Source organism: Hypanus sabinus, chromosome 6, assembly GCF_030144855.1.
Source record: "Hypanus sabinus isolate sHypSab1 chromosome 6, sHypSab1.hap1, whole genome shotgun sequence".
Lineage (NCBI taxonomy): Eukaryota > Metazoa > Chordata > Chondrichthyes > Myliobatiformes > Dasyatidae > Hypanus > Hypanus sabinus.
Genome location: NC_082711.1, coordinates 4,770,741 through 4,793,692, shown reverse-complemented (window position 1 = coordinate 4,793,692; position 22,952 = coordinate 4,770,741). Strand labels below are relative to the sequence as shown.

The window sequence follows — 22,952 nt, the reverse complement described above, 5'->3', positions numbered from 1 at the left end:
TCAACGTGCAGGAAGATTGGGATAATCAGGTTGGTGCTGGTTTACAGGAGGGGGAATTTCTAGAGTGCCTATGAGATGGCTTTTGGAGCAGCTTGTGGTTGAACCCACTAGAGAATCAGTTAGTTTGGATTGGGCATTGTACAACGAACCAGAATTGATTAGAGAGCTTAAGGTAAAAGAACCCTTAGGGGTAAGTGACCATAATATGATCAGGTTAACCCTGAAATTTGAGAAGGAGAAGCTAAAGTCAGGTGTATCAGTATTACAGTGGAGTAAAGGGAATTACAGAGGCATGAGAGAGGAGCTGGCTGGAAATGATTAGAAAAGAACACTGGCAAGGATGATGGCATAGCAGCACTGGGTGATATTTCTGGAAGCAATTTGAAAGGTGCAGGATATATACATTCCAAAGAGGAAGAAGTATTCTAAAGGAAAGATGACACAAGCAGGGCTAACAAGAGAACCCAAAGCCAACATAAAAGCCAGAGAAGGCATATAATAGAGCAAAAATTAGTGGGAAGTTAGATGATTGGGAAGCTTTTAAAAACCATCAGAAAGCACCGAAAAAGTCATTAATAAGGTAAAAATTAAATACAAAAGTATGTTGGCCAATAATATTAAAGAGAATACAAGAAGTTTTTCAGATACATTAAGAGTAAAAGAGAGGCAAGAGTGGATATTGGATCACTGGACAATGAAGCTGGAGAGGACAAGGAAAGGGTGGACAAACTGAATTAGTATTTTGCTTCAGTCTTCTCAGTGGAAGAGACTAGCAGTATGGTGGAAATTCCAGGTGTTGGGGGCAGTAAGTGTGTGAAGTTAGCATAACTAGAGAGTAGGTTCTTGGGAAACTGAAAGGTCTGCAGTTCATTAAGTCACCTGGACCAGATGGTGTACACCCCAGGGTTCTGAAAGAGGTGGCTGCAGAGATTGTGGAGGCATTATTAATGGTATTTCAAGAATCACCAGATTCTGGAATAGTACTGGAAGACTGGAAAATTACAAATTTCACTCCACTCATCAAGAAGGAAGAGAGGCAAAAGGAAAGAAAGTATAGGCTAGTTAGTCTGACCTCAGTGGTTGGGAAGATGTTGGAGTCGACTGTTAATGATGAGGTCTCAGGGTACTTGGAGGCACATGATAAAATAGGCCACAGTCAGCATGGTTTCTTCAAGGGAAAATCTTGTCTGATAAATCTGTTTTAATTCTTTGAAGAAATAACAAGTAGGATAACGGAGCATCGGTTGACGTGTACCTGGATTTTCAGAAGGCCTTTGCCACACATGAGGCTGCTTAACAAATTACGAAACTATAGTATTACAGGAAAGATTTGAACATGGATAAAGCAGTGGTTGATTGGCAGGAGGCAAGGAGTGGGAACAGAGGAGGCTTTTTCTGGTTGGCTGCTGGTGAATAGTTGTGTTCCATGGGGGTCTGTGTTGGGACCAATTCTTTTTATGTTATATGTCAATGATTTGGATAAAGGATTTGATGACTTGGTTGCAAAGTTTGCAGATGATGTGATGATAGGTGGAGGGGCAGGTAGTTTTGAGGAAGTAGAGAGGCTACAGAAGGACTTGAATGGATTAGGAGAACGGACAAAGAAATGACAGATGGAATACAGTGTCGAGAAGTCTATGGTCATGTACTTTGGTAGAAGAAATAAAAAGGCTGCCGATTTTCTACATGGAAAGAAAATACAAATAACTGAGGTGCAAAGGGACTTGGGAGTCCTTGTACAGGATTCCCTAAAAGTTAAATTGCAGGTTGATTCAGTGGTGAGGTTAGCATTTTTTTCAAGAGGACTAGAATATAAAAGCAAGGATGTAATGTTGAGACTTTATAAAGCACTGGTGAGGCCTCACTTGGAGTATTGTGAGCTGGTTTGGGCCCCTTAGAAAGGATGTGCTGAAACTGGAGAGTGGGGTTCATGAAAATTATTCCAGGATTGAATGGCCTGTCATATGAAACCTATCGAATTGTGAAAGGCTTTGATAGAGTGGTTGTGGAGAGGGTGTTCCCTGTGGTGGGGAATCTAAGATCAGAGGACAGAGCCGCAGAATAGAGGGGCATCCTTTCAGAACGGAGATGAGGAGGAATTTCTGTAGCCAGAGGGTGGTGAGGCTGGAATTCCTTGCCACAGGCAGTCTGTATATGTATTTATGGCAGAGGATGGATGATAGATTCTTGATTGTTCAGAGAATGAAGGGATAAGAGGAGAAGGCAGGAGACTGGGGTTGAAATGGGTCAAATGGCCTAATGCTGCGCCTGTATCTTATGGAACTCACTGGGCCAGGAGCATCTGTGGAAATTCAGGAGGAGTGGAGGAAGCTACTGTGATAAAGAGCAGGGAGTGAAGGAGGTGTCCACAGGATTTTAGCCATGATTCATTAGCTACATCAGCAACAGAGATGGGGAGACAGGACTCTCTTTTACATTGGAGGAGAGAGTGTGCCCAGGTGGTTTTGTGCTGGGAACCTAGAGGTTGGGGTGGTGTCTTTGTGGATTCAGCACCTGAGCTGTGATTGGCCAGAGACAACTGGACCAGGAGAGACGTTGTCCATTGCCCTAGTGAGCTGAACACCCAAGGTCCAACTGTTTTCCAGGGCCACCGTCAAAGCCATTCTGGATGAGCTAGGTCTGCAGGACCCCCACAACTACCTGGATATGGAGCTGAGCTCTTGGGAAGATAGAGACCACCTGGGCTCCCAAAACCGACAGGAACTTCGCAAAGTCAGCCAAGCCTGGCTCCGCTACTGGATGCAACAGTTCAAGGTACGTGGTTTGCGATTAATAAGGGAGTGGGCTGACTGTGACTGCATCTGACTACGAGTGAGTGGGTGGGTGGGTGGGGAGCTGCAAATGACGGATCGTTTGTCCGTGGGTGTGTGTGACTGACTGATGGTGTGTCTGCTGTGGGTGAAATGTGTAGAATATTGAAAGGACTGGATGGAGTGGCTGTGGAGAGGATGCTTCCTATAGTGGGGGGAGTCTCAGACCAGAGGACACAGATAGAGTGGCTGTAGAGAGGATGTTTCCTATAGTGGGGGAGTCCAGAACCAGAGGGCACAGATAGAGTGGATGTGGAGAGGATGTTTCCTATAGTGGGGGAGTCTAGGACTAGAGGACACAGATAGAGTGGATGTGGAGAGGATGTTTCCCATAGTGGGGGAGTCTCAGACCAGAGGACACAGATAGAGTGGATGTGGAGAGGATGTTTCCTATAGTGGGGGAATCTCAGACCAGAGGACACAGCTAGAGTGGATGTGAAGAAGATGTTTCCTATAGTGGGGGAATCTCAGACCAGAGGACACAGATAGGGTGGCTGTGGAGAGGATGTTTCCTATAGTGGGGCAGTCTCAGACCAGAGGGCACAGATAGAGTGGAAGGGGGGTGTTTCTGGTCTGATGGGATGGGTAGTGTGGAAGGGGGGTGTTTCTGGTCTGATGGGATGGGTAGTGTGGAAGGGGGGTGTTTCTGGTCTGATGGGATGGGTAGTGTGGAAGGAAGGGTGTTTCTGGTCTGATGGGATGGGTAATGTGGAAGGGAGGGTGTTTCTGGTCTGATGGGATGGGTAATGTGGAAGGGAGGGTGTTTCTGGTCTGATGGGATGGGTAGTGTGGAAGGAGGGTGTTTCTGGTCTGATGGGATGGGTAATGTGGAGGGGGGGTGTTTCTGGTCTGATGGGATGGGTAATGTGGAAGGGGGGTGTTTCTGGTCTGATGGGATGGGTAATGTGGAAGGGAGGGTGTTTCTGGTCTGATGGGATGGGTAATGTGGAAGGGAGGGTGTTTCTGGTCTGATGGGATGGGTAACGTGGAAGGAGGGGTGTTTCTGGTCTGATGGGATGGGTAATGTGGAAGGGAGGGTGTTTCTGGTCTGATGGGATGGGTAATGTGGAGGGGGGGGTGTTTCTGGTCTGATGGGATGGGTAATGTGGAAGGGGGGTGTTTCTGGTCTGATGGGATGGGTAATGTGGAAGGGGGGGTGTTTCTGGTCTGATGGGATGGGTAATGTGGAAGGGAGGGTGTTTCTGGTCTGATGGGATGGGTAACGTGGAAGGAGGGGTGTTTCTGGTGGGATGGGTAATGTGGAAGGAATGGTGTTTCTGGTCTGATGGGATGGGTAATGTGGAAGGGAGGGTGTTTCTGGTCTGATGGGATGGGTAATGTGGAAGGGAGGGTGTTTCTGGTCTGATGGGATGGGTAACGTGGAAGGAGGGGTGTTTCTGGTCTGATGGGATGGGTAACGTGGAAGGGGGGTGTTTCTGGTCTGATGGGATGGGTAATGTGGAAGGGGGGTGTTTCTGGTGGGATGGGTAATGTGGAAGGAGGGGTGTTTCTGGTCTGATGGGATGGGTAATGTGGAAGGGAGGGTGTTTCTGGTCTGATGGGATGGGTAATGTGGAAGGGGGGTGTTTCTGGTCTGATAGGATGGGTAACGTGGAAGGGGGGGTGTTTCTGGTCTGATGGGATGGGTAATGTGGAAGGAATGGTGTTAACACTCTTCGTTCCCTAGGAACACATCCAAGGTGCTGCCAGATCTCTGAACGCTGGGAACACACTGCGTGCCGCTCTGCCCATCTCCTCCAGTGCTGTCCCCAACAGGCATTCTCAGAGTAGTGTGAGTACCAGCAGCAGAGCCCTTGTGTTCTTATCGTCCCCTTGCTTCCCCCTCGCCTGGGTGGGGGCAGTTTGAGTTGATCCTGTATCTTGCAATCCTGTCAACAGGTGGGTCGGAGACAGGGGAAGGCATCTGCGCTGCGTCTGCATGCACCCCAGACGCTCGGCTCCCTGGACTCGCTGCGTCCCATAGAGGCCGTCAACTACTTCTGTGAACTGCAGCTGGAGCAGAAACTGCAGGAGCTGAGGGTGTCCGAGCAGCGATCGGAGGAGGGACAGGATGTCAGAAACGCGGTCCTCTTCCTGCCAAAGATCACCAGGTTAGCGGTCTCTGCGTGGGGGTAGTGAGGCAGGAGGTGCCTCTTGCCTTGTGGATCTCATGGTAAATGGTGGTCTTGCAGACTGAATGGTAGGGTACTGAGGAATCTGGGAATACAGGTACATAAATCATTGAAAGTGGCATCACACGTTGATAGAATTGTAAAGAAAGCTTTTGGCACATTGGCCTTCGTAACTGAAAACCCTGAGTACATGAGATGGAACGCTATGTTTAAGATACTGGTGGTACCTAATATGGGGTATTTTGTGCAGTTTTGGTCACCTGCCTACAGGAAAGATGTAATGGAGATTGAAAGAGTGCAGGGAAAATTTATAAGGATGTTGCCCATTTTGGAGGACGTGAGTTATAGGGAAAGACTAAATAGATTAGGACTTTTTCCTTGGAACATAGATGATTGAGGGGAGATTTGATAAAGGGATACAAAATGATGAGGAGTATAGATAGGGTAAATGCAAGCAGGCTTTTTCCACTGAGGTTGAGTGGGACTACAACTAGAGGTCATGGGTTAAGTGTGAAGGTGAAAGGTTGAAGGAGAACATGAGGAAAAACTTCTTCACTCAGAGTGTGGAACGAGCTGCCAGCGCAAGTTGGACATGTGAGCTTGATTTCAATGTTTAAGAGAAGTTTGGATAGGTACATGGATGGTAGGGGTCCGGATGGCTCTGGTCCCGGTACAGGTCGAAGGGCATACGCAGTTTAAATGGCTTTTGCCGAAGTACCTGTTTCTGTGCTGTACTTTTCTATGACTCTAAGGTGTTTGACAAGGCCCCTCGTGAGAACTTCAGCCAGAAGATGAAGATGCATGGGATCGATGGGGAATTGGCCATTTGGATTCAGAATTGGTTTGCCCGCAGAATAGAAGTGGGTGGTGATCAAAGGGACCTATTCTGGCTGAGGTCTGTGACTAATGATGTTCTGCAAGGATTCTGCTGTTTGTGATGCACAGTGTCTCACAAACAGAGTCAGCCCCCACATAAACGAGTGCAGTATCACAAACAGATTCAGCCCCCACATAAACGAGTGCAGTATCACAAACATATTCAGCCCCCACATAAACGAGTGCAGTATTACAAACGGATTCAGCCCCACATAAACGAGTGCAGTATCACAAACATATTCAGCCCCACATAAACGAGTGCAGTATCACAAACAGATTCAGCCCCCACATAAACGAGTGCAGTATCACAAACGGATTCAGCCCCACATAAACGAGTGCAGTATCACAAACAGATTCAGCCCCACATAAACGAGTGCAGTATCACAAACATATTCAGCCCCCACATAAACGAGTGCAGTATCACAAACGGATTCAGCCCCACATAAACGAGTGCAGTATCACAAACGGATTCAGCCCCACATAAACGAGTGCAGTATCACAAACGGATTCAGCCCCACATAAACGAGTGCAGTATCACAAACGGATTCGGCCCCACATAAACGAGTGCAGTATCACAAACATATTCAGCCCCCACATAAACGAGTGCAGTATCACAAACGGATTCGGCCCCACATAAACGAGTGCAGTATCACAAACATATTCAGCCCCACATAAACGAGTGCAGTATCACGAACAGATTCAGCCCCCACATAAACGAATGCAGTATCACAAACGGATTCAGCCCCCACATAAACGAGTGCAGTATCACAAACAGATTCAGCCCCCACATAAACGAGTGCAGTATCACAAACATATTCAGCCCCCACATAAACGAGTGCAGTATTACAAACGGATTCAGCCCCACATAAACGAGTGCAGTATCACAAACATATTCAGCCCCACATAAACGAGTGCAGTATCACAAACAGATTCAGCCCCCACATAAACGAGTGCAGTATCACAAACATATTCAGCCCCCACATAAACGAGTGCAGTATCACAAACGGATTCAGCCCCACATAAACGAGTGCAGTATCACAAACGGATTCAGCCCCACATAAACGAGTGCAGTATCACAAACGGATTCAGCCCCACATAAACGAGTGCAGTATCACAAACGGATTCGGCCCCACATAAACGAGTGCAGTATCACAAACATATTCAGCCCCCACATAAACGAGTGCAGTATCACAAACATATTCAGCCCCACATAAACGAGTGCAGTATCACAAACAGATTCAGCCCCCACATAAACGAGTGCAGTATCACAAACAGATTCAGCCCCCACATAAACGAGTGCAGTATCACAAACGGATTCAGCCCCCACATAAACGAGTGCAGTATCACAAACGGATTCAGCCCCTACATAAACGAGTGCAGTATCACAAACAGATTCAGCCCCTACATAAACGAGTGCAGTATCACAAACGGATTCAGCCCCTACATAAACGAGTGCAGTATCACAAACAGATTCAGCCCCACATAAACGAGTGCAATATCACAAACAGATTCAGCCCCCACATAAACGAGTGCAGTATCACAAACGGATTCAGCCCCACATAAACGAGTGCAGTATCACAAACGGATTCAGCCCCCACATAAACGAGTGCAGTATCACAAACGGACTCGGCCCCACATAAACGAGTGCAGTATCACAAACAGATTCAGCCCCCACATAAATGAGTGCAGTATCACAAACGGACTCGGCCCCACATAAACGAGTGCAGTAACACAAACGGATTCGGCCCCACATAAATGAGTGCAGTATCACAAACATATTCAGCCCCCACATAAACGAGTGCAGTATCACAAACAGATTCGGCCCCCACATAAACGAGTGCAGTATCACAAACATATTCAGCCCCACATAAACGAGTGCAGTATCACAAACTGATTCAGCCCCACATAAACGAGTGCAGTATCACAAACATATTCAGCCCCACATAAACGAGTGCAGTATCACAAACGGATTCAGCCCCACATAAACGAGTGCAGTATCACAAACGGATTCAGCCCACACATAAACGAGTGCAGTATCACAAACAGACTTTGATCAATTTAGCTGGGAAACAGTCGTGGGGGCTAAATACATTTTCAAGGCATTGTATATAAGTGAGTTGGATGAAAATATGGATAGGTGGGTTGGTAATCTTGCAGACAATACAAAGATTGGTGGTGAGGACCGTGTAGACAATTGTCGAAGGATGTAGATCAGTTACAGATATGGGCAGAGAAATGGCAGATAGAGTTTAATGCAGGCAAGTGTGAGGTGTTGACTTTGGGAGATCACATGTAAATGAACAGTACATAGTTTGTAGCAAGACCTTCAACAGTGTTAATGAGCAGATGGACCTTGGGGTCCAAGTCCACAGTTCCCTGAAATTGGCTGCATAGTTTGATAAAATGGTGAGGAAGGGATAGAACATGCTCGCCTTTATTAGTCGAGGCAGTGAGACCCAAAGTCAGGAAGTTATGCTGCCGTTTTCTAAAACTCATCTGGTGTACTGCATATGTTTATGGTCACCACTTTAACGGAAAAATGTCGAGGGCTTTGGACAAGGTGCAGAAGAGGTTCACCCAGACACCAGCTGGATTAGAGGGCATCTGCTAAAACGAGAGGCTGGACAAACTTGGGCTGTTTTCTCTGGAGTGGAGGCTGAGGGGAGATCAGATAGAGGCTTATAAGATTATGGGAGGCATAGATATGACTGGTACCTTTTACCCAGGGCTGAAATGTCGTATAATCATTCCAAATGAGATGTGATGGGGAAGGTCGTTTACACAGAGAGTGGTGGGGGCCTGGAGTCTGCTGTCCGAGATGGTGAGGGAGACAGTGGTGTTTGAGGCTCAGACAGGAACATGAACTTCAAAGTTCAAATTACACATACTGTATGTCACCCTGTGGGCATTCACAATAAATACAAAGAAATGATAAAAACAAAAATGAAATCAATAAGCAATAAATATTGAGAACACGAGTCCTTGAAAGTGAGTCCATAGGTTGTGGGAACAGTTCAATGTTGTAGGTGAGTGAAGTTATCCCCTCTGGTTCAAAAACCTGATGAGTGAAGGGTAATAACTGCTCCTGAACATGAGGCATGCAGAGCATTGTGGGATATGGGCGTTGTGTGGTTCAGTTAAGTTTTAACTACTAATTTAATTAATTTCAGCACAACATTGTGGGCAAAGGTCCTGCTCCTGTACTGTTTGATGTCCAAAGGTGAGGGTGGACAGCCTGACCCACGACACGACTGATGAATGTACTCCCACTGTCCCAGTAGTGAAAGGAGTTACAGGGTTCGGACCTGGGGATGGTGTAGGAATGGTGATGTATTCTGATGAATGTACTCCCACTGTCCCAGTAGTGAAAGGAGTTACAGGGTTCGGACCCGGGGATGGTGAAGGAATTGTGATGTATTCTGATGAATGTACTCCCACTGTCCCAGTAGTGAAAGGAGTTACAGGGTTCGGACCTGGGGATGGTGTAGGAATGGTGATGTATTCTGATGAATGTACTCCCACTGTCCCAGTAGTGAAAGGAGTTACAGGGTTCGGACCCGGGGATGGTGTAGGAATGGTGATGTATTCCCAAATTTGGGAGTTGGGGGGCGGGGCAGACCATGAGCTCTTAGTAGCAGGTTTATTATTGTGATATATTCTGAGATATGGTGACAGCTTTCGTTGTATAAAGACATGAAGATAATAGAGACTTGACGATTTGAGGATTATTTTTATTTTTCACAAGTACATTGTAAGAGAGAGTGAAATGTGTCATTTGTATCACTGTCCACATTCTGAAGCTGTGCTGGGGACAGCCTGCAAGTGTCACGTCAGATCACGCTCGCAACTTACTAACCCTAACCCCCATGCCTTTGGACTATGGGAGGAAACCGGTTCGATCCTAGGGAGAGCATACAAACTCCTTACAGAGTTGAACACGGGTTACTGACACTATAAAGTGATATGCTCACTGGTACGTTACCGCGCCTCCTGGCGTAAAGGGAAACAGCGTAGAATTGAAGTGTTACAGAGAAAGTTCTGTGCAGACAGATGATTCGGTGCAAGGGGAGCTCATATGTGATGGTGACTCTGCTACCGATGATACCCTGTCCCTGTGGGAGAAATGGCGCCTGGTGGGGTGTGTTGTATAACTCGTGCTGCACTGACTCATCTTCTCTATTGGTGTGTCAACCCAACTCCCGAGGGTTACTGAAGGTCACCGCCTTTCAGCTCCATCCCAACAACAGCCTTGTGGAGGAGTTCTGCAGGACTCAGTCCTCAAGGAGGAATCTTAACCCAAAACTTTGACAGTCCACTTCCCCCACACACACTGCCTGACCTGCTGAGAACTTCCAGCAGATTGTGTGTGAATCCAGATTCCATGAACCCATTAGGCACAGGAGCAGATCCGGCCATTCCGCCCATCAAGTCTGTTCTGCTAATCCATCATGGCTGATTTATTATCCCATTCTCCTTCCTTCTCTCTGTAACCTTTGATGCCCTGACTAATCAAGAGCCTATCAATCTCTGCTTTAAATATACCCAATGACTTGGCCTCAGCTGTCTGTGGCAATGAGTGCCACAGATTCACCACCCTCTGGGTGAAGAAATTCCTCCTCATCTCTGTTCCAAAGGGTTGTCCTTCTATTCTGAGGCTGTGCTCTCTGGTCCCAGGCTCTCCCACTTCAGGAAACATCTTCTCCAGATCCTTTCAATATTTGGTAGGCTTCAATTAGATTCCCCCTCATTCTTCTGAATTCCAGCAAGTACAGGCCCAGAGCCATCCAAAGTTCATCATGAGTTAACCTGTTCATTCCCAGAGTCACTCTTGTGAGCCTCCCATAGACCCTCTCCAATGCCAATACATGAGGGGCTCGATACTGCTCGCAATACTCCAACTGTGGTCTGGGCAATGCCTTACAAAGCCTCGGCACCTCCATGCTTTTATATTCTAGTCCTTTGAAAATGAATGCTGTCATTGCATTTGCCTTCCTTATCACCAACTGAAGCTGCAAATTAGCCTTCAGGGAACCCTGCACAAGGACTCCCAGATCCCTTTGCACCTATGGTATGCTGTTCCTGGTGTCCTGACCACCAGCCCTCACCATTGGGATGGCAGTCCTCCACACTCAGTAGGCCTCAATCAACCAGGGCTGTTTCTCCTCTTCTGCAGGGACCGACCCATCATGAGGCTGGCAGAGACACGAGAGGCAGCGCCAACACAGAGTAAGTATCCTGGTGGTGAGGGCACATGACACTCGCCCTGGGTTCAAACGATGTCCGCTGGGTCCTATCGCAAGGTGGGAGGGGCACAGCGGAGGTGGGTCTCGCTGTCGGGGAGGCTTGTTGTGGGGGTGATGTCGGTGTTATACCGTGTGACAATGCACTCCACTTCTCTCTCTTTGTTCCACAGGGCGGCAGCTGCCCCACCTCCCACTGCGACCTCTGACTTTTGCCCTGGGCCGTGTCATCAGGCTGCCCATGTCAGAGGTTAGCCTCAACCCCTTCCCCTCAGTCCTTGACCGCCTCCCTCCACACAGCCTCCTCACCCTCCGGCGATCCGGCCAGAAATACTTCATCCTGGAGCATTCACTGGTGGGCAGCTACTGCTGACCCTGTGCCTGCAGTCACACCATCACCCCTCTCACCGAACCTGAATACGCCTCACGCTCGGTGGCAACCTGTACACCCCCACCCCTCGTATGGGTACACCCCCAGCCCCCGCACCTATACACACCCTCCCGTACGTACACCCCCACCCCCCACACCTGTACACTCCCCCCACCCCCGTACACTCCCCCCACACCTGTACACCCCCACCCCTTGCACCTATACACCCCCACCCCTCGCACTTGTACACACCCCACCCCTTGCACCTGTACACACCCCTCGCACCTATACACCCCCACCCCTTGCACCTGTACACCCCCCACCCCTCACACCTGTACACACCCCCCGCACCTATACACCCCCACCCCTTGTACCTGTACACCCCCCACCCCTCATACCTGTACACACCCCCCGCACCTGTCCCCCCACCCCTCGCACCTGTATACTCCCCCGCACCTGTATACCCCCCCCCCCCCAGCTGTACATCCCCCTGCACTCCATCCAGAGATGCTTTATTCACTGGTGGGCATCTGTGCCCTGTCAGGTGGACTCTGTACACCTTCCTGTACAACCCTCACAGTAAATCCACACAGCCCCTTGTAACCCCTCCTCGCACCATGTATACGTGTACTACAGGTGATTAAAGATTCTGATTTATCACAAGTTCAGTGTTCCTGTGTCTGAAGTTGTGTGTGTGTGTGTGTGTGAGACCAGTGTATATGGCTAGAGAGGTAACGAGAGAGAGAGACAAACACTGACTGACGTAGAGGTGTGTGTGTGTGTATCTCCCTCTCTCTCTCTACCTCTTATATGTATAAATTGATTAGTCCAAGGTGGTATTAGGCTTTTTCACTTTGGTTTAAGATCCTGATGGCAGATGGGAAGAAGCTGTCATTGAACCTTGTAGTGATCTCCAGGCTCCTACTCCTCCTACCCGATGGCAGCATCAAGAGGTCACCTCTTTTACTCCTACACTCCAAGATCCAGCCTGGCCAACCTCGCCCTATAACTCAGGCCCTCCAGTCTAAGCAACATCCTCATATTATCCACTGCACCCTCTCCAGTATCTTTTGTATAACTGCACCATAATGGCCCTACTTTTAAACTTGATACTCTAACTGAGGAAGGCCAACATGCTAAACATTTCTGTGGCTGAACATTTCAGTGAATTGTGCACTGATTCTCACAGGTCCCTCTATTGCACAAAACTCAGCACCCTGCCACTCACTGTACAAGTGCTACCCTGGTTGGACAAATCTCACACTTAACCAAGTTGAAACGCTCCCCTCCCTGACTGATCAAGATCACTGGAACCTACTCCACTCTCAGCAAACTTGCTAATCGTACCAAGTACGTTAATATCCAAATCATTTACATGGATAATTAATACACTGGCTCCCGGGCACCCCATTCGTCACTGGCTTTCAGATGGTGAATCCGGCCTTTAACCATCACCCTCTGCTTCCCATCATCGAGCCAATTCAGGGTCAATGTGACCTAACCTTCCAAATCACAGGACCGTCAGAGGCCTCACTGAGGTCCATAAGCTGTGCTAATAAAAAGTACTCAGCCCCCCCACCCCACACCCTGCCTGGGAAGTTTACATGTTTTACAACATTGAATCACAGTGCATTTAATTTGCATTTTTGACACTGATCAACAGAAAAAGACTCTTACATGTCAAAGTAAAATCAGATCTCTACAAATTGTTTCATATTTGTAATTATTTTGATCACAAAATAATTGATTGCATAATTACTCACCCTTTCATGTAGCATTTAGTAGATGCACTTTGGCAACAAATTCCATAGATTCACCACCCTCTGGCTAAAGATTTTTTGTCGCATCTCTGTTCTGAATGGGCGCCCTGCAATTCTCAAGACGTACTAGACTCCACTACCATGGGAAACAACCTTGCCACATCTACTCTGTCCATGCCTTTCAACTTTCAAAATGTTTCTATGAGGTCCCCCCTCATTCTTCTAAACACCAAGGAGTACAGTCCAAGAGAGGTCAAACGTTCCTCACATGTCAACCCTCTCATTCCCAGAATCATTCTGGTGAATCTTCTCTGAACCCTCTCCAATGTCAGCACATCCGTTCTTAAAAAAGGAGTCCAAAACTGCACACAGTATTCCAAGTGAGGTCTTACCAGTGCCTTATAGAGCCTCAACATCACATCCCTGCTCCTATACTCTATTCCTCTAGAAATGAATGCCAACATTGCATTCACCTTCTTCACCACTGACTCAACCTGGAGGTTAACCTTAAGGGCATCCTGCACGAGGACTCCCAAGTCCCATTGCATCTCAGAATTTTGAATTCTCTCTCCATTTAATAGACAATAGGTGCAGGAATAGGCCATTTGGCCCTTCGAGCCAGCACCACCATTCTCTGTGATCATGGCTGATCATCCACAATCAGTACCCCGTTCCTGCCTTCTCCCCATATCCCTTGACTCTGCTATCTTTAAGAGCTCTATCTAACTCTTTCTTGAAAGCATCCAGAGAATTGGCATCCACTGCCTTCTGAGGCAGAACATTCCCTAGATCCACAACACTGGGTGAAAAAGTTTTTCCTCAACTCCGTTCTAAATGGCCTACTCCTTATTCTTAAACTGTGGCTTTGGTTCTGGACTCCCCCAACATCAGGAACACGTTTCCTGCCTCTAGCATGTCCAATCCCTTAATAATCTTATATGTTTCAATCAGATCCCCTCTCATCCTTCTAAATTCCAGTCTAATTCCAGTTTAAATAATAGTCTGCCGGTTTATTTCTTCTACCAAAGTGCATGACTGTACACTTACATAACACAGATAACTGTCACCAGGGTCCTTTTACCCCCGCAACCCATAAAGATTCTGTACCTTCCGATCCTATGTCACCTCTTTTATCATTAAAGCCACGCCACCCCCTCTGCCGACCTGCCTATCCTTCCGATACACCGTGTATCCTTGGACGTTCAGCTCCCAGAGACATGCATCCTTTAGCCACGTCTCAGTGATGGCCACAATATCATACCTGCCAATCTGTAACTGTACGACAAGATCATCCACCTTATTCCTTATGCTGCATGCATTTAAGTATAACACCTTCAGTCCAGTATTTGGTACTTTTTGCATTGATTGCACTGCAACTCATCCCAATGGCTGCAAATTTGCTCCATCACCTGCCTGTCCTTCCTGACATCCTTACGGCTCACTACTTTAGATCTATTTCTGTTTTCCCTCTCCTCCACTCCATCATTCCATGTGAGTTTCTTTCAACAGTGGCTTTCTCTTTGCCACTCTCCCATAAAGCTGTGACTGGTGAAGCACCCGGGCAACAGTTGTTGTCTGCACAGGCTCTCCCATCTCAGCTGCTGAAGCTTGTAACTCCTCCAGAGTTGTCATAGGTGTCTTGGTGGTGTTACGAACCCCGTAACTGGGTTACTTACCAGCAAAGATAGAGGCATCCGCTGGAGTCTGGTGATACTATTTTTAACAGTATTTATTAGTAAATATACACAAAAATAATATCAATGCAAATATACAGATAATATACGTCATCAATACTAAACCTAAAAATGCGGGTATAATAATCAATAAGAAATAAGTTCTATCGTCATCTAGGGGATAATGAATTGTCCGATGGAAATATAAAGTTCATTTCAGTTCATACAGGCTGCAGCCATTGTTGATCGCTGTGTTGCAATTGTTGGAGAGAGAGGGAGATAGAAGAATGGGAACAGTTACCGCTACTGTTTTTGCCAACCTTCCTTTATGATTTTGGTCCGTCTGTGTCTCGTTGGTGTGGCTGTTCAAGTGTGACCTCTCCTTTAGCTAAACCCTTCTTCCGTGATGAACCCGCCACCCAGGCAAGGGAGGACGCACATGAGCACTCACCAGCTTTCGCTATAAAACGCTGTCACTGGATTTCTAGCGTTTCTCCTGGTGTGTCTAAAGGGGTTGTTCCCCAGACCCGACTTTTATCCTCACTCACAGGGTCTCAGCTGTCAATCAGGTTGGGATGACGCAATCCCTCAACCAGAGCACTCTGGTTGTCCCCTGAGGGGCTTCAATGAATAGTACAGTACTCAATACACAATTCCTTCTCCAAGAGACATTAGCAGTAATCAGTGGTTCCGTTCCGCTTTTTGTTCGGAGACATTCCACTTTGTTGTGTATTCTGCCTTTGCTGTGATCCTGCGTCTCTCTCTCTCTCTCTCTCTCTCTCTCTCTCATTACTGACATGATGTGTATCTCTCTCATTTCCTGGCTCTCAGACCCGAAATAATAGCGATCTTGTGATTCTCAAAAGGGGGGGGGGGCGACTTTGCTCCCTGCATTCGTAACACCCCTATCCTTCTAAGGATTTTTACCACAGGTAAAAATTAACTACTACAGAGTCTTACAGAATTGCTGAATCTAACACAATACAAAAGAGTTTTTTTTTCACTACAGAGTAATACAGTTATACATTCAATTCAGCATCTAAACAGTTAGTGATTACATTGTCACTTCCTTTAATATCTTAACATCTCCTACCTTAATAAATTCCTGTAGCATCAGACTCCAATTTAATAACCACCTATTTTTATTCCTTTTCTTCAGCAAAACAAAACTAAAGAGTTGTGATCTTAGCTTACCTGTATATTACAAAAGTTTATGCAAATACTAATCTTTATTTTACTTTCAAACTTAACAGTTAATCTTCCATGGTGTTGTCTTTATTATTTACATGCTTTGTCGAAATCCCTTAAAACCAGATCCTGTTATTTAAAGTGGCATCCCGTCAACCCTCGCCCCTTTTCCAGTTAACTCCCACGTGGTTAGCTTGTATACTAGTGTGGAATAGGCTTTTGCATGCTCCTTTCATAGGAGTTATTTTATCAACAATGTTTTCCAAACTTAGCCCATCTTCTGAACTTCCACACAATTCTTTATTTTTAATTAAGTCGTTAGTTTTATCTTCAGGACCCTTCATTCTATCAGTTTTCAGTTTAATATCTGCAAGCGATCCCTCTTTGTCCAAACAGCATTTCAAATTCTGCCTCTTCACAGCACACCCTTGAATAACATTAGCGAACGGGGTACCTTTACATTCCAAATCAAACTGTAATTGATTCGCAGGCACCTTGTTAACAAGCCATTGTTCCTTCAGCCTGGTTACTGCTTCTGACACCAATCCAGACTTTAAATTTTCTTCATTCAACTTAGGAACTACACTTTTCCCTTCTCCTTCAATAATAATATTCACCTCACCACCTTTTATCTCCTCACTAACTTTTAACACACCTTCGAACACAAACAACTGAGAATTCTCACTCTCTACTGGTACCAAGGTTAACCCTTTCTTCACTGAACCAAGTCCATCTGACCCACAAGGACTGCATTCCTTTTTGACTAAATCAGATACCTCAGACTTTTCTCGAGTTTCATTACTAGGTTCAGTACCATGTGCATCCACATCTTGAATACACTCAAACGGGACATCTGCCTCTTCCAGGCTTTCAATACCCGACCCCTTTTCAAATTCTAAGTTCCCCTGATCCTCCCAGTTACTCTCTGGGCAACTCCCTTCTGGAGTAAACTCAACCCTGCGGGCTGAAACAATCTCATCCACTAACCCAGCAGACTCCTTCAACATAACAGCATCCTTTTCATCTAGGACTGCCCTCATTTCATTATTGGGAACACATTTAAATTCTTCAACTTCTTCAAACAGTTCTGTCAAGCCAGACAGATCATCCATGTCCAACCCTGGACCTTCTAACAGCCTTACCTGTTTCTCATTTTTACTCCGTGCCTCTATAAATTCCCACTTGGCTAAGGGTAGGTCTACCTCCTCTCCCTTACTCTCTTTCACCTCCCTATTCTCTGTTTTACCATCCTCTATCCCCTCTAGGTTCAGGGTCGGTAAAAACGTCTCAGCCAAATCAACACTGGACTGATTTAAACTGGTCTCTTTCTCAGCTGACTTTCTCGACATGCTGCGAGTGATTGCGCATGCGGGATAGATCTTGGAATCTAGGGGCAGGTCCTCAACACTTACAGGCTGGCTCGTCAGCTCCATGGCCGACCAAACGTCACCACCTGCTAAATCATTACCCAGAAGGAGGTCTATGTCAGTTCTCGGCAATTCTGACCGCACCCCTATTTCAACTGGTCCAGATACCAGCTCACAATTTATAATGATCCTATGCAAAGGTACAGCTTCTGTCCCTTTTCCTATGCCTCTCAAAGCCACCTCTCCAGTCTCGGAACCAAAATTTAGTACCTTACTGAGAATCAATGACTGCTCAGCTCCAGTATCTCTCCAGATCCTCACTGGAACTGGTGTTTCTCCCTCTTTCACAGACATTGTCCCTTCTGAAATAAATTTCTCACGCCCCTCTCGTATTCTATCTACCTGGGGCTTTCTTGTCGATTTACTGATCAACACAATACACCCTATAGGGACTGCTGCTTTCCCTTTTCCTGTCTCCTTCCTTGGAGCAAAGCACTTAGATGCAATATGACCCACCTTTCCACAATTAAAACAGGTCAAGCCAGGAACCCTCCTGCCGTCTTGCCTTTCTTCCTCCTTATTTTTACCACTAGCTCCCAGCTGAATCTCCGCCTCAGCCGGCGGGCTTTCTCTACCGTTCCTACGGTCTTTCTGGTAACTCTTATTGGAGGAAAACTTTGTCTTGTGGGTTAGGGCATATTCATCTGCGAACCTGGCAAATTCGGATATGGATTTATTCAGCTTTTCGTTCAAATACATCCGGATATCATCCGAAACACAACCTTTAAGTTCCTCAATCAGAATTAACTCTCTGAAACACCAAAAATTTTCTTCCACTATTTTTGCTGCACACCAACGATCCAATAGCACACCCTTCTCATAGGCAAACTCTGCATACGTCTGATTCCACACTTTCTTTAAATTTCTGAACTTTTGTCTATAGGCCTCAGGTACCAATTCATAGGCCCGAAGAATGGATTGTTTTACTTCCTCGTAATTCTCAGACTCCTCCTCCTCCACAGACAACGCCGCATATGCCCGATGCGCCTTCCCTTTTAACACACTTTGTAACAACGCCACCCACTGATCTCTGGGCCACTTCTGACTCACTGCCACCTTTTCAAAAAGCAAGAAATAACTATCAACATCCATCTCCTCCCGAACGGAGGTACTAACTTAAACTCCCTACTAACATTAAACCTCTCCTCTCAGTCTGGCCCTTGAGCTCTTCACTCTTCCTTAACTTCTCCATGTCCAGCTCATGTTGCCTCTGTTTCTCCTTCTCCTTATGCTCCCTCTGCTTTTCAGCTCTTTGCTTCTCCTTTTCAGCTGCTTCCAGCTGTTTTAACTTAATTTCATGTTCCAACCTTAATTTTTCCAACTCTAACTGAGCCGTCCCACTAGCTGGTACCTTTTCAGGGATATTTTCCAATACCTCAGCCGAAAACACAATATAATACTGAGTTATGGCCCTCCGCATCTCCCACTTTTTCATTGACAACCTCATCTCTGCGAGATTTAGTCCTTTCGCAATATTAACCAAGTCTGACTTTGTGGCCTCCTCTAGCTCCTTCAAAGTTGGGTTTTGTGTAAATTTGTCTACGTCCATCTTTGCTGGTTTCCCGTCTGGCTACCCGTGCGACCAGATCCAAGTCTGGACTTAAAAGCCCGATTTACTGGCCCTCCAATTTGATATCAAATCTCGAGACGAGGCCCCAAGTTGTTACGAACCCAGTAACTGGGTTACTTACCAGCAAAGATAGAGACCTCCATTGGAGTCTGGTGATACTATTTTTAACAGTATTTATTAGTAAAAATACACAACCATAATATCAATGCAAATATACAGATAATATACGTCATCAATACTAAACCTAAAAGTGTGGGTATAATAATAATAAGAAATAAGCTCTATCATTGTCTAGGGGATAATGAATTGTCCGATGGAAATATAAAGTTCATTTCAGTTCATACAGGCTGCAGCCGTTGTTGATCATTTTGTTGCAATTGTTGGAGAGAGAGGGAAAGATAGAAGAATGGGAACAGTTATCGCTATTGTTTTTGCCAACCTTCCTTTATGATTTTGATTCGTCGGTGTCTCGTTGGTGTGGCTGTTCAAGTGTGACCTCTCCTTTAGCTAAACCCTTCTTCTGTGATGAGCCCGCCACCCAGGCAAGGGAGGACGCACACGTGCTCCCACTGGCTCTCGCTATAAAACGCTGTCACTGGACTTCTAGCGTTTCTCCTGGTGCGTCTAAAGGGGTTGTTCCCCAGACCCTCTTTTATCCTTACTCACTGGGTCTCAGATGTCAATCAGGTTGGGATGACGCAATCCCTCAACCAGACCACTCTGGTTGTCCCCTGAGGGGTTTCAATGAATAGTACAGTACTCAATACACAATTCTTTCTCCAAGAGACAATAGCAGTAATCAGTGGTTCTGTTCTGCTTTTTGTTAGGAGACATTCCACTTTGTTGTGTATTCTGTGTTGTCTATAACAACTGCCTTTGCTGTGATCCTGCGTCTCTCTCTCTCTCTCTCTCTCTCTCATTATTGACATGATTCCTGGGTCTCAGACCCAAAATAATAGCGATCTTGCGATTCTCAAAGGGAGGGGGCGACTTTGCTCCCTTCATTCATAACAGTGGCCTCTTTCTCTAGTCCCCTTCATGCATGCTCACTCAGTTTTTGAGGACAGCCTGCTTGTGTCAGATTTACAGCTGTGCCATATTCTTTCCATTTTTTGATGATTAACTTATCTGTACTCCGAGGGATATTCAGTGACTTGGAAATGTTCTTGTTTCCATCTCCTGACTTGTGCCTTTCAATAGCCTTTTCACAGAATTGCTTGGAGTGTTCGTTTGTCTTCATGGTGTAGTTTTTGCCAGGATACTGACTCACCAGCAGTTGGACCTTCCTGATACCGGTGTAGTTTTACTACAATCAATTGAAACATCTTGACTGCACACAGGTCTCCAAAAACAGATCTCCATTTAACTGATTATGTGACTTCTAAAACCAATTCTAGGACAAGAAGGCATGACTTCAGGATTGAAGGACGTCCATTTAAAACAGAGATGTAGAGAAATTACTTTAGTCAGAGGTGGTAAATCTGTGGAATTTGTTGCCACGAGCGGCTGTGGAGGCTAAGTCACTGGGTGTGTTTAAGGCAGAGATAGATAGGTTCTTGATTAGCCAGGGCATCAAAGGGTATGGGGAGAAGGTAAGGGAGTGGAGATGTCTGGAAGAAATGGATCAACCCATGATTGAAAGGTGGAGGAGACTCAATGGGCCGAACTGCCTACTCCAGGTCCTGTATCTTACCTTAATTAGCTGCACCAGTGATGATTTGGCGTATTGTAGCGCCTCATTTCCTAGCGTATCCGAACCGACTCACAATTAGATAGCCTACGGGGGTTTGCGAGCACAGGCTTTGGAGCCTCTTCGCCATGGGGGGCCGGTTGACAGAGGCTTAAAAGTGAGGCTGAAGTTTTCGAATAAAGTTTTTCCTTCGACTGCAGCTACCGACTCCGTGTCGTAATTTTAGCGCTGCTTGTAGCACGCCGCTACAATTGGTGACCCCGACGGTCCAAACGATTTTTGGACCAGAAATGACCGACGCCGCCTCTGTTCATGCGGTTTCGTTGAAACTGCCGGGTTTCTGGACACAGCGCCCGGACCTATGGTTCCAGCAAGCCGAAGCCCAATTCCACGTTCGCCGGATCACCTCAGAAGACACCCGCTACTACTACGTGGTGGGCTCCCTCGACCAGGACACAGCTGCCCAGGTCGCGGAGTTCGTACAGTCGCCCCCGGTAGACGGCAAGTACACGGAATTCAAAGCCCTGCTCCTCAGGACTTTCGGACTCTCACGGCGCGAGCGGGCTGCCCGTTTACTGCACCTGGATGGCTTGGGCGACAGACCTCCATCGGCTTTAATGAATGAGATGTTGTCTCTCGCCGACGGACACACACCCTGCCTCATGTTTGAGCAGGCATTCCTGGAGCAGCTGCCCGAGGACATACGCCTGCTGCTGTCCGACGCGGATTTCAGTGACCCCCGGAAGGTGGCAGCCCGGGCGGACTTGCTGTGGAACGCCAAAAAGGTGAGCGGGGCGTCCATCGCACAGATCTCCCAGCCACGCTCCCGGCAGCAAACCAGTCCAGGCCCGGCCGCAGAGCCCACTCACCCCCGGCCCAATGACCACTGGTGCTTCTACCACCAGCGGTGGGGCGCAGAAGCCCGCCGTTGCCGCCCGCCCTGCAAGTTCCCGGGAAACTCTAGGGCCAGCCGCCGCTGATGGCTACGGAGGCTGGCCATCGGGATAGCCTCCTGTATGTGTGGGATAGAAGGTCGGGACGCCGGTTTTTGGTCGATACTGGGGCTGAGATCAGCGTTTTACCTCCGACGAGTTACGACACCCGCAGCAGGGCACCGGGTCCCCCCCTGAGGGCCGTGAATGGCAGCACAGTAAGGACCTATGGCACCCGTCAGGTGCAGCTACTGTTCGGCCCCAGCCAGTTCACGTGGGACTTCACACTGGCCTCCGTAGCCCAACCGCTTCTGGGTGCAGATTTTTTGCGAGCTCACAGCCTGCTGGTTGACCTGCCCAGGAAGAGACTGGTACACGCCGAGACCTTTCAGACGTTCTCCCTGGGCGCGGCCCAGTTGCCAGCCCCTCACCTCGGCTCCATCACGCTGTCCGACAACGACTTCACCAGGGTCCTGGCGGAGTTCCCATCGGTTCTGGCACCGCAGTTCACAGCGGCCATGCCCAGGCACGGCGTACAGCACCACATCCCGACACAGGGACCACCCCTCCATGCCCGTGCTAGGCGGCTTCCCCCGGACAAGCTCCGACTGGCGAAGGAGGAGTTCCAGAGAATGGAGGAATTGGGGATCATCCGGCGGTCCGACAGCCCCTGGGCTTCCCCCCTGCACATGGTGCCCAAAGCGACGGGGGGCTGGAGACCGTGCGGCGACTACCGCAGGCTGAACGAGGCTACCACACCGGACCGCTACCCTGTGCCGCACATTCAGGACTTTGCGGCAAACCTGCACGGCGCCCGGATCTTCTCCAAGGTCGACCTTGTCCGAGGGTACCATCAAATCCCGATGCATCCTGACGACGTCCCCAAAACGGCTCTCATCACCCCGTTTGGCCTCTTCGAGTTCCTCCGCATGCCGTTCGGCCTGAAGAATGCCGCACAGACGTTCCAGCGGTTAATGGACGCGGTGGGACGGGACCTGGACTTCGCGTTCATCTATTTGGATGACATCCTCATAGCCAGCGGCAGTCGTCAGGAGCATCTGTCCCACCTCCGTCAACTCTGCGCCCGACTGAGTGAGTACGGTCTTACAATCAACCCTGCCAAATGCCAGTTCGGACTTGATACCATTGACTTCCTGGGCCACAGGATTACTAAAGACGGGGCAACCCCTCTGCCCGCTAAGGTAGATGCGGTCCGCCACTTCCCCCGACCCACCACGATCAAAGGCCTTCAGGAATTCGTAG

At 47.6% G+C, this 22,952-nt stretch overlaps 1 protein-coding gene across 6 annotated transcripts in view; it reads left to right on the top strand.

The window, feature by feature from the left end:
- The window catches only part of wdr97 (WD repeat domain 97), a 191,535-nt gene extending 179,423 nt beyond the window's left edge, over window positions 1-12,112 (top strand). For all 6 annotated transcript variants that reach the window (XM_059971585.1, XM_059971581.1, XM_059971583.1 and 3 more), the window contains 5 exons: window positions 2,607-2,775; window positions 4,519-4,623; window positions 4,731-4,942; window positions 11,013-11,065; window positions 11,253-12,112. In XM_059971585.1, the coding sequence (XP_059827568.1) occupies window positions 2,607-2,775; window positions 4,519-4,623; window positions 4,731-4,942; window positions 11,013-11,065; window positions 11,253-11,452 (739 nt within the window). In that variant the 3' untranslated portion in view covers window positions 11,453-12,112. The remainder of the gene's footprint in view (window positions 1-2,606; window positions 2,776-4,518; window positions 4,624-4,730; window positions 4,943-11,012; window positions 11,066-11,252) is intronic.
- Window positions 12,113-22,952: the final 10,840 nt, after the last annotated feature.